The following is an 11,607-nucleotide window of genomic DNA, read 5'->3' as shown; positions in this document are numbered from 1 at the left end:
TCGAATACATTTTAACAATGTTATAACTCCGGAAACCACTACTATGGACCACCCGTTAAATATATTTAAAGACTTTAACTATGCAGTAAATTAGCGCGGAAAACGATCAACAGATAAGGAGAATACTCCAACTTATCTTCCTGCAAGACACGCAGATGAAGATCGGTTTACACCCTGACAACCAACAGGAAAAATGTAATGTTACTTACATTGAAGATCCATTCCACATCAGATGGAAACCGAGATGGTGACCGCGGAAACAGTCCGCGAGATAAGGAGTGAATCCGCACTGCATACGTTGGCGAGCCTCACCCACTTGAAAACACTGAAAATAAATAATAACATGTATTCAACGGCAGAAGGTAAAGTTTTCAAGCTACTACACGCTGTAAGGAAAATAAATTGTAGAGACAACCTGAGAATAAATGAAGAAAACGTTTGCGGTGCAATTAGAAATTGTCTCTACCTGTAATACTTCCACTTGTGAAGACTTCATTCAACGTTTATGAACTCAATAATTACATATATAGAAACAACTTATAGTGATCATGAAAAAATTACTTCTGTGAATTTGATTGCAAAGTGAAAAAACATTGACCACTTCGACTCGATAATTTCATAGGGTGGATAATAAAAATGCCCTTGTGGATTTTAAGAAAGAACCCTCCCCTGCCCTAAAGAACAAATTCGATCATTCAAAATAGGCAGAATTTTTCATCAAAATAGAGTTTTTTGTGAATATCTCGGAAAATAAAGAGACCGCCGCACAGTGCGGACAAATGGCCTGTTTTCGGGCACTTCTCGTAATTTGGTTATTACTGTTTATATTAATGTACACTAACGAGCAAAACTGAGTCTACACTATTTGAAGCAACATAACTTTTTAAAAATTAGATCAAATGACTTGAATTTTATTGAGAAGTTAGAAGGATTAGTTTATTAGACGAGGTGTAGGAAGGAATGGGAAGGGATGGAAAGGTTGCTGGAGAGGTTTCTGAGGTGGGTCCTAGGGGTAGAGAGGTACACACCCGGGAATATGGTGAGGGAAGAGCTGCAGAGGGAGTTGTTGAGAGGGAGGGCGGGGTTGAGGGCATAGCGGTACGAGAAGAAGTTGCGGGAGGGAAAAGGGGGGTAGCTAGCTAGGTTGTGCTGGGAGCAGGTATGAGGAAGGGCACAAGGGGTGGGGTGGCAGTAGGTGGGGTGAAGGAGAGACGGCGTTTTTGGGAAGAGAGGGGCTGGACACCGGAGAAGGCGGAGGAGATTATGCAGGAGAGGATAGAGGCAGTGAGTGAGGAGATAGTGAAAAGGCAAACGAAGAAGCAACAGGGGGAGAGATGGGAAAAGATAGGAAGAGCAAGGTACAACATGCAGTACTGGAGGGTGAAGGGAGAGGGGATACCAGGGTATCTGAAGAAAGGGTGGGCAGAGAGCAGTTGGCAAAGGGTGGCCAGGTACAGGTTGGGAAACGAGATGAGAGGTGGAAAGGATTGGTTGGAGAAGGAGAAGAAAGTATGTAGGGTCTGTGGCAGAGTTGGGCAAAATATTTATCTACATAAAAATTTCGAATAACGAATAAAAGATAAAAATATTTTTATTCGTTATTCGAAGGTTCGAATAAAAAAAGTATCTTTATCCGACGAGTATCGGATAAATACTTTTATCCGACGAGAATTTATCCGACGAATAAAGATAATTTTTTTTATTCGAAGCGGATTTATTCGAACTTCGAATAATTTTTTCATCTTTTATCTGTATCTTTTATTCGAAGGCTTCGAATAAATCTTCGAATAACTTTTGCCGAGCGCCGAGCATCAAAGACCCAGCGACGACAGACGACATACAATGTAAGCGGATGGAGAATCGCGCACGAATGAAAGTTTAAACTTTCAGATTTTTCAACATATCCTCATCAAATTGTGACGAGCGAATGGAGGGAATTTTCCTGATGAAAATGAGGTCAAATTCGAGTGTAATCGAACAAGTTTCACTGATACCTAATTTTACGATAAAAATTACAGTCTCATTAAAGACAGTCCAAATGATGTCGTGTTTGGACTCATTTCGATCGGAATAAGCTCTACAACTCGAAGGCTTCGAATAAATCTACGGATAAAAATGCTAAATACAGTCCAATTTGTACCGTGTTTAGTGTCATTTTAATCAGAAGAATGCCACGAATTAGTTGGCGCAAGACCCACAAAAAAATCATGAAAAACAATGAAGTTTTGCAATTGGATTGGTAGTTGTTTGACACCGATATCGCGCGCTCTGCGAGCTCGGAACTTCAAAGACCAGCGTCCGACCAACAGCCTACAATGTAAGCAGACGGAGAATCGTGCATTATTGGCAATTTATGCTTGTATGTTTTTAATCAGAACAATATTGTTAAGACGAACGAGTTGTAGAGCTTGTTCTGATCGAAATGAGTCCAAACACGACATCATTTGGACTGCCTTTAATGAGACTGTAATTTTTATCGTAACATTACGTATCAGTGAAACTTGTTCGATTACACTCGAATTTGACCTCATTTTCATCAGGAAAATCCCCTCCATTCGCTCGTCACAATTTGATGACGATATGTTGAAAAATCTAAAAGTTTAAACTTTCATTCGTGCGCGATTCTCCATCCGCTTACATTGTATGTCGTCTGTCGTCGCTGGGTCTTTGATGCTCGGCGCTCGGCAAAAGTTATTCGAAGATTTATTCGAAGCCTTCGAATAAAAGATACAGATAAAAGATGAAAAAATTATTCGAAGTTCGAATAAATCCGCTTCGAATAAAAAAAATTATCTTTATTCGTCGGATAAATTCTCGTCGGATAAAAGTATTTATCTGATACTCGTCGGATAAAGATACTTTTTTTATTCGAACCTTCGAATAAAGATAAAGTATCTTTTATTCGAATCGTTATTTAAATAATTTTTTATCTAAATAATGCCCAACTCTGGTCTGTGGGTGGGAGGAGGAAACGTGAGAGCATGTGTTGGAAATGTGTAAGGGAGGGTTGAGGGGAGTGGTTGGCAGGGGATGGTGGGGGAAGTATTAGGGGATGAAGGAGGAGAGGCATGGATGAGGAATGTGGACGAATGGAGGAAGAGCAGGAATGGAAGAGGTATGGGAGATGAAGTAAATGGAGAGAATGCATTGGAATGGAGTGAAAGAGAGAGCAGCCGGAAGAGGAGGTCCAGGAGGCGGGGGAAGGATGTGTGAGGTTTAAGGAGGGGGGAGAGCAGAGAAGCATGTGTGTGTGGGAGAGGGAAAAATAAGAACGCGGCGGACATTAGTGTAAGATCGTTCTCTCTCGCTATGGCGTGTTTTTAGGATACGTTTAATTAAGTTAGGGTAAGTTAGGATAAGTTTAAGGTTAAGATTAGGGTAAGAGCGAGCGAAAGCGGGAGATGTAATTAAAATTTTAACCCGAGGGGAATCAATAATTGATATATATATATATATGTCGGGGCGTGATGGCAGCGATGCACCCCGTCGGCAACAACGCGTAACGCCTATAGGACTTAGTTTAATTGTAAAATAACGATTTACCGTACCCTGATAATTGCCCTGCGAAGGGGCAATAAAACAGTCCCTGCGTACCTGCGCTACCCCTCTTCGCGCGCGGGGCAAAGGGAGATGCGAGACAGGGTACCTGGAATGATGGGCTGGGACCCTGTTGAACGTGACCACGGGCGACAGAATAGTTTCCGGGACGGTAGAGCGAAGACTAGCTTTGAGGAAAGCGACTTCTCGAGAGTAAAAGAACAGAAAGACGTACGCGAACATTCTGTGCGGCCCGTGTGCTCGTTGACGTGTCTCTCGTTGCGCTACGCGATCCGGCATCGCGTGTACGTGTAGAGTCCATACGACGTTCGCGTAAGCGCGAAAGGAGCGAAACGATGGAGAACGACGACGGACAATCTCCGACGGGTCCGAGGACGGAAGAGTCCGCCCAGCCTCCGACATCAGAAGTGGGATTCTCGCGGGAAAACTCAGCTCCGCGAGTCTCCTCGCCCGAGAACGATGGAACAAATTGGAAGCTAATGTTCGAGATGCTATTAGGACGGATGCAAGGTCCAATAGTGAATCAACCAACACACGCCACCACCCGGATATTCCTGCCAGAGTTCGACCCGGATAAGGAGGACTACAGTGCGAAAGCTTGGTGTAGAACGGTGGATGTGTGTCTCGCAGAGCGACCGATACAGGGCAGCGAATTGGTCATGGCTCTAAGCAGGGCATTGAAAGGTGGCGCGTCCGCGTGGATGTCGCAAGTGAATTACGCTGGCATGAACTGGAGTGAGTTCAGAAAAATGTTTCTAGCCCAATATGATACGTTCGAAACCCCTGTGGGTGCAATGATGAGGATCAACGGGGGAAAACCAAGAGAAGGCGAGTCTATGCCTTCATACTCAAACCGTGTGCTGGCCTCATTTACTAATTTATACGCATCGATGTCGACGGAACAAATCGCAATAGCATCAACATTGGCACATTGCGTGCAGATAGATCCTCGACTGCAGCGCGTTGCGTTCACAACAAATATCGATACGCGGGCTTCATTACAAAAGGAGCTGATGGCCTTCGGGTTCCGTAAACGGCCAGTTACCACCGATGGAAGAGAACCGAAGTCAACGGACAGCAAGAAGCCGAAAAGTGTTGTTACGTGTTTTACATGCGGCAAGGAAGGACATAAAGCCACGGACTGTCATCGACGCCAAGGAGCTACCAGGTTGCCGGGACCCAAGCCTGGCACGAGCGGAAGCAACCGGGGACCACCGAAAAAGCCGGTTACCTGCTTCAAGTGCGGAGAGGACGGCCATATTGCTCCACAGTGCAAGAAGGAGGATGGAAGACCACATCCGAGGATACCCATGGAACGGCAGATCAACTTGTGCAGTATCGCCCCGGTAACAGCGGAACTAGCGGAATCGGGTGAGGTCTACGAATTTTGTTTTGATACGGGTGCGGAATGCTCTCTGATAAAAGAGTCGGTGGGAAATAAATTTTCCGGTAAGCGATCTAGAAATCTGACAAGGTTAATTGGTCTTGGCAACGCTAACGTGATGAGTAACTTACAGATCCTGTCCCGAGTGGTAATACACGATCACCGCGTTGAAATTCTCTTTCATGTCGTGCCGGACGAACATTTGAGTTATAGTATTTTGATTGGACGCGATTTGATAACGCAAGGGTTTTCTGTTGAAATTTCGGCGAATAGCTTCAGTCTAAGACGGGATAAGATAATAAAAATTTGCGAAGTTGGCAAAAAGATCGATAACTTTAATAGTGTTGACACAGATGTAGTTGGTCCCCATAGAGAAGAACTAATCGATCTGTTAAAAGGATTTTCTGAATCGTTTGTCCTCGGTACACCTACGGGTAGGATAAGTTCGGGAGAGTTACAAATAAAATTAATAGACCCTAATCGTACTGTTCAACGACGACCATATAGACTTAGCCCTGATGAGAAGCAAACTGTAAAGGACAAAATCAACGAACTCTTGTCTGCCGGGATAATTAGACCTAGTTGTTCCCCGTTTGCCAGTCCCGTAATCCTCGTTAACAAAAAGGACGGTTCTGACCGTTTATGCGTTGATTACCGGGAACTAAATAGTAACACAGTCCCCGATAGGTACCCCTTACCGCTCATAAACGACCAAATCCAGCGACTAAGCGACGCACAATACTTTACGACACTAGACATGGCGTCGGGTTTCCATCAAATCCCTGTCCATAAAGACTCGATAGAAAAGACTGCATTTGTTACTCCAGATGGTCAATACGAGTATTTGTCCATGCCATTCGGGCTTCGTAATGCTCCTTCGGTATTTCAGAGGGCCATAAACCAAGCCCTTTCTGGACTCGTAAACACATTTGTAGTTTGTTACCTGGACGACGTTATGATTCCGGCCAACTCTATACAAGAGTCCTTAGAGAGGCTACAAATAGTACTAGAAAAATTAAAGTCAGCGGGATTCTCACTCAATTTGAATAAATGTGCGTTTCTAAAATCACGTGTAGATTATTTGGGCTTTGAAGTGACCGCGGGGGAAATCAGGCCAAACCCGCGGAAAGTAAAAGCATTAACCGAATCTTCTCCTCCATCAACGGTGACTCAGCTTAGGCAATTCATAGGCCTTGCTTCCTATTTCAGACAGTTTATACCTAAGTTTTCTCAGATCACTTCCCCACTATACAAATTGACTACGGGAAAAGGAAAGATAGAATGGAAACAGCAACACGAAAAGATCCGACAAGACATTATTGCAAATTTAATAAACGAACCCACACTAATGCTATTCAATCCGTCATACCCAATCGAATTACATACTGACGCCAGCTCGGATGGTTACGGTGCTGTCCTAATACAAAAAGTAGATAGTAAATCTCACGCGGTCGCGTATTATAGTAAGACAACCACTGACGCCGAATCGCGATATCACTCATACGAGTTGGAGACGTTAGCGGTAGTCAATGCCATAAAACATTTCCGCCATTTCTTGCAAGGAAGACAATTCCTAGTCGTCACTGATTGCAACTCGCTTAAAGCCTCGCGTACAAAAATGGACCTTACCCCGCGAGTACACAGATGGTGGGCATTCCTACAGGCATACGATTTTGACATTGTATACCGAGAAGGAAAACGCATGAGCCACGCGGATTTCTTCTCGCGAAACCCTTTACCGATCAAAGACAGTCATAAACGGATTGAACAGAAACGGGTTAATTTGGCCGAGATATCGGAGAACTGGTTACAAACTGAGCAACTACGAGATGATGAACTGAACAAGATCATTTCCCAATTGGAAAACAATGAAATGGATCCTGATACCGCCAAAACATATTCGTTGAAATCAGGAGTTTTGCATAGAAAAATACAACGTAAAAATCGCAGTCAACAATTACCCATAGTCCCCGTACATTTTCGATGGTCCGTAATTAATAATGTTCACGAGTCTATTATGCATCTTGGTTGGAACAAAACCTTAGAGAAGGCCTATCAACATTACTGGTTTCCTAACATGTCGAAGTACATTCGTAAATTTGTCGAAAATTGTATCACGTGCAAATTATCAAAGTCTCACTCAGGTAAAGCGCAAGCCGAGCTGCATCCTATCCCAAAGGTAAGCGTACCGTGGCATACGATTCATGTTGACGCTACGGGAAAACTTAGCGGCAAAAATAACATAAAAGAATACGTGTTTGTGTTCGTCGACGCGTTCACCAAATTTGTAATTTTACGACATTCCATAAACATAGACGCGGCCAGTGCCATCACAGCACTGAATTACTGCGTGAATTTATTTGGGGCCCCCTCCAGAATTATTGCCGATCAGGGTAGATGTTTCGCAAACAGCAATTTTCGTGAATTCTGCAAGACCCATAATATTGACCTGCATCTAATCGCTACAGGTACGTGTCGTGCCAATGGTCAGGTAGAAAGAACAATGAGTACGCTTAGAAATATGCTTACCGCGGTAGAACTAAATAATAGCAAGTCCTGGCAAGAGTCCCTTGAAAATGTCCAACTAGCGTTAAATTGTACAGCGAATCGTACCACTAAGCATAGCCCTTTGGAATTGCTGATAGGCAAAGTTGCCAGACCAATATCATTGTCAGTTGCTAATGATAACGGCGAAGAACTCGACCTTTCGGACATCAGAGAACAAGCGACCCAAGCGATCGACCAAAACGCCGCGTACGACAAAACACGATTCGATAGTAACAAAGCAAAAATTGTTAGATTTTCGGTCGGAAATTACGTTCTTATAGAAAATCACGAACGAAATCAAACGAAATTAGATGCTAAATTTCGCGGTCCGTATAAGATAATAGAAGTTTTGCCCAACGACAGATATCGTTTGAAGCCTGTAAGTGGCAATAGAGTACTTAAATATGCTCACGAGCGACTGAGATTGATGCCTGATAGTTCTGTTCCCATAGAGTTTGATATCCGTAGTAATTGGAGCGACACCGAATTAACAGAATGTGCCAGTGTCGGGGATGACAACAGTGAGGAAAGAAACACGTGAAAATCCATGCGTCGTGCTTATTAGTCGTAAGCCATTATTCCCAAACCCAGTTTAGCTGGTAAAGGAGGCGGGGCGATGTAACGGCAGACGATGGATGTATTGGGTCATGTTGATGACTGCGAAATGTGTGACCACGTGATTGGTCAGGAGTCGTATGAGTCGACTGAAAAAGGTGTGACCACGTGGTTGGTCGGGTGCCACATGGGTGGCTTTGTTCTGTTGTGTCCAGTAGTGGACTAAAAGTTCATGTTGTTGTCTTGAGCTCACGGTGTGTCAGAACCGCTTGGCCGAACTGTTTATTCCGTGGCACCGAATTATCTGAATATGTTTTTATCCAGAATTGGTTATGATTGCCCGCATGACATCGAACGCGTGTATAGTGCTTCGACATAGAGTACATGGCAAACATGGCATTCAGAGCTCAATCGATATTTTGTCAGAATGGACGAACGGGAAACATAGATGGTATTTCTTTTCCAGACGATGTATAAAGTCGTTGCAATTCCACACGAGGACGTGTGACAGTCAGGAGGGCCGTGTCGGGGCGTGATGGCAGCGATGCACCCCGTCGGCAACAACGCGTAACGCCTATAGGACTTAGTTTAATTGTAAAATAACGATTTACCGTACCCTGATAATTGCCCTGCGAAGGGGCAATAAAACAGTCCCTGCGTACCTGCGCTACCCCTCTTCGCGCGCGGGGCAAAGGGAGATGCGAGACAGGGTACCTGGAATGATGGGCTGGGACCCTGTTGAACGTGACCACGGGCGACAGAATAGTTTCCGGGACGGTAGAGCGAAGACTAGCTTTGAGGAAAGCGACTTCTCGAGAGTAAAAGAACAGAAAGACGTACGCGAACATTCTGTGCGGCCCGTGTGCTCGTTGACGTGCCTCTCGTTGCGCTACGCGATCCGGCATCGCGTGTACGTGTAGAGTACATACGACGTTCGCGTAAGCGCGAAAGGAGCGAAACGATGGAGAACGACGACGGACAATCTCCGACGGGTCCGAGGACGGAAGAGTCCGCCCAGCCTCCGACATATATATATTAGACGAAGTGTAAAAAATTTTTTTCTTAAATTTGAATTGGTCGGAATCGCAAAAGAAATAGTAAAAGTTGGTTTTTCAGCTTTTTTATCTGAGCCTGTATTGAAAATTTAAAGAATGTATTTGATTCGCTGGAATAAATTATATCCATGCTGAAAATTTCACAGATATTGGTTAATTCGTTTACGAGTTATAAACGATTAAAAGTGCGATTTTAAGTCGAAAATCGTGAAAAACGGCAATTTTCCACTTTTAAGCGTTTATAACTCGTAAACGAATAAACCAATATCGGTAAAATTTTCAGCATGGATGTAATTTATTCAAACGAATCAAACACATTTTTTAAATTTTCAATACAGGCTCAGATAAAAAAGCTAGAAAAACCAACTTTTACTATTTCTTTTGCGATTCCGACCAATTCAAACTTTTTTCAAAAATTTTTTACACCTCGTCTAATAAACTAAACCTTTTATGTTGCTTCAAATAGTGTAGACTCAGTTTTGCTCATTAGTGTATGTATATATAACGCTAAAACTCAAGGAACATAAAGAATATATTTCGCAGAAGTTATAAGGGAATAGCAATCTCTAAGACCCATATCCTATAAATTCCAAATTCAAGGTAACAAGATCTATTCAAATTAAAACATTAATAAAGAAATAATGAGAAAATACCTGTGAAATTTCTTCTTAACTGTTGAAAACAAAACACGAGGCCCTGGGGTGACCGAGGGACCAGTCAGTGAGGTGAACAGCGAACCCACATTGCATCCAATAGCCAGCCTCACACACTTGAAAACACTGAAAATAAATAATAACATGTATTCAACGGCATAAGGTAAAGTTTTCAAGCTACTACACGCGGTAAGGAAAATAAATTATAGGGACAACCTGAGAATAAATGAAGGGATCGTTTGCGGTGCGATTAGAAATTGTCTCTACCTGAAATACTTCGACTTGTGCACTTCATTTAATGTTTATAAACTCAATGAATACATATATAGAAACAACTTATAGTGATCATGAATAAATAACTTCTGTGAATATGATTGCAAAGTGAAAAAACATTGACCACTTCGACTCGATAATTTCATACCTCGCTTCACGTAATAATGTATATATATATAAGGCGCTAAAACTCAAGGAACTTAAAGAATATATTTCACAGAAGTCATAAGAAAATACCAATCCCTACGACCCATATCCCATAAATTCCAAGTTCAAGAAAACAAAATCTATTCAAATTAAAACATTGATAAAGAAATAATGAGGAAATACCTGCAAAATTACTTCTTAAGGTCGATGCACATCTCACCGGCCCGGCCGGCCGGCTCAAAATTATAACCCTGGTTTTGGCCCTAGCGTTTACTGGCGGCAACCGTGTCAGGCTTTGGAACCGAATTTCTTCTCTGGCCTCTCGACCCTTTCCAGATGGCCTTTCGAGAGCGCGTTGACAGTTCCCTGCTGTGCGTGGCACAAAAAAAAATGTTTTTAGGGGCTCCACAGCTCCTTAGGTAATCTATCCGTACCTCTCCTTTAAAACACCATGGAAATAGGAAACGTTCCTGGCACTTACAATTAGTGAAACAGCATCGCACATCCTTATACAGGGTGATCCACACAATTGTTTCAAGTCATAACTCCGTTATTATTGCATTTACGAAAAAACGATAAAGGAGAAAGATAAATGGTTCGAAGAGCACTACATCTGTAGGCCTTTAAATTTTTTTTAGATGCTGCAGTGCATGTGCAATTAACAATTGCATCATTTCTTTAAATAGAATAGATTCTTCCTTTCATTCTACGTAAAAAATGATTAGGGTACCATGGCAAAAAAATTATTAGATCTCGAGATATTTTCAAAAAATGTCTTTATTGAAGAAGATACTCAAACACTTCATAACTATGTTGTAAAGGTAAACACCCTTTCGACATTGTTATCATAACAGAAACCGATTTGTACGAGTGAGCATTTTATAATTCAGTAGCAAGTCACGTATCGTAACTCGAGTACGAAAACTAAGATTTTGAAAAAGTGTAGCTGTATTTCACTAAATACAAGAAAATGTATGACATTTTTTGAAAATATCTCGAGATCTAATAATTTTTCACATTCAACATGTGTTTTTGATTCACAAGAAAAATTACCTGCCTATTTAAAATACGACAGATGTTCCCCTCAAACCCAACAAATGGTAGCTCGAACCTATAGCTCCGAAAGGGAGTACCGTATTATTAATTATTCTGGTAGCTTTTTCCTAATAACGCTCAAATTCCTTAACAAAGTATTCCCCATCTATTACCACGAGGGACTCTGAAATGTTCTAGTTAACAGCTTTTGAAATAAATAATGACGAATTGTTTCACCGCACAGATTGTCAGATGATATTCTTTCTTTTTCGTTAGCGTGGTAATAAATTGTTATTTCGTTTGTTACAACGTTCAAATTCCTTAACAAGATCTATTACCACGAGGAACTCAGAAAAGTTCTGGTTGATAGTTTTTTAAATAAATACAGCATGTTCATTCT

General features: G+C 42.2%; 1 protein-coding gene and 1 long non-coding RNA gene across 2 annotated transcripts; one reads left to right on the top strand and one right to left on the bottom strand.

The window, feature by feature from the left end:
- Positions 1-239: 239 nt before the first annotated feature.
- Positions 240-10,484, bottom strand: LOC143363911 (uncharacterized). Its single transcript, XR_013083944.1, has 3 exons — positions 10,356-10,484; positions 9,753-9,878; positions 240-325 (listed from the first exon to the last, which is right to left on the bottom strand). It is a non-coding gene; the product is annotated as an uncharacterized LOC143363911 (long non-coding RNA).
- LOC143363905 (uncharacterized) lies at positions 3,844-8,791 on the top strand. Its single transcript, XM_076804435.1, has 2 exons — positions 3,844-4,929; positions 8,511-8,791. Exons 1-2 carry the CDS (start codon positions 3,894-3,896, stop codon positions 8,519-8,521), a joined length of 1,047 nt encoding a protein of 348 aa, XP_076660550.1. The 5' UTR covers positions 3,844-3,893; the 3' UTR covers positions 8,522-8,791.
- Positions 10,485-11,607: the final 1,123 nt, after the last annotated feature.

The sequence above is a fragment of the Halictus rubicundus genome, unplaced genomic scaffold (genome assembly GCF_050948215.1).
Source record: "Halictus rubicundus isolate RS-2024b unplaced genomic scaffold, iyHalRubi1_principal scaffold0168, whole genome shotgun sequence".
Taxonomy (NCBI): Eukaryota; Metazoa; Arthropoda; class Insecta; order Hymenoptera; family Halictidae; genus Halictus; species Halictus rubicundus.
Note: the sequence above shows the minus strand (reverse complement) of the source record. Positions and strands in the feature narration are given on the sequence as shown.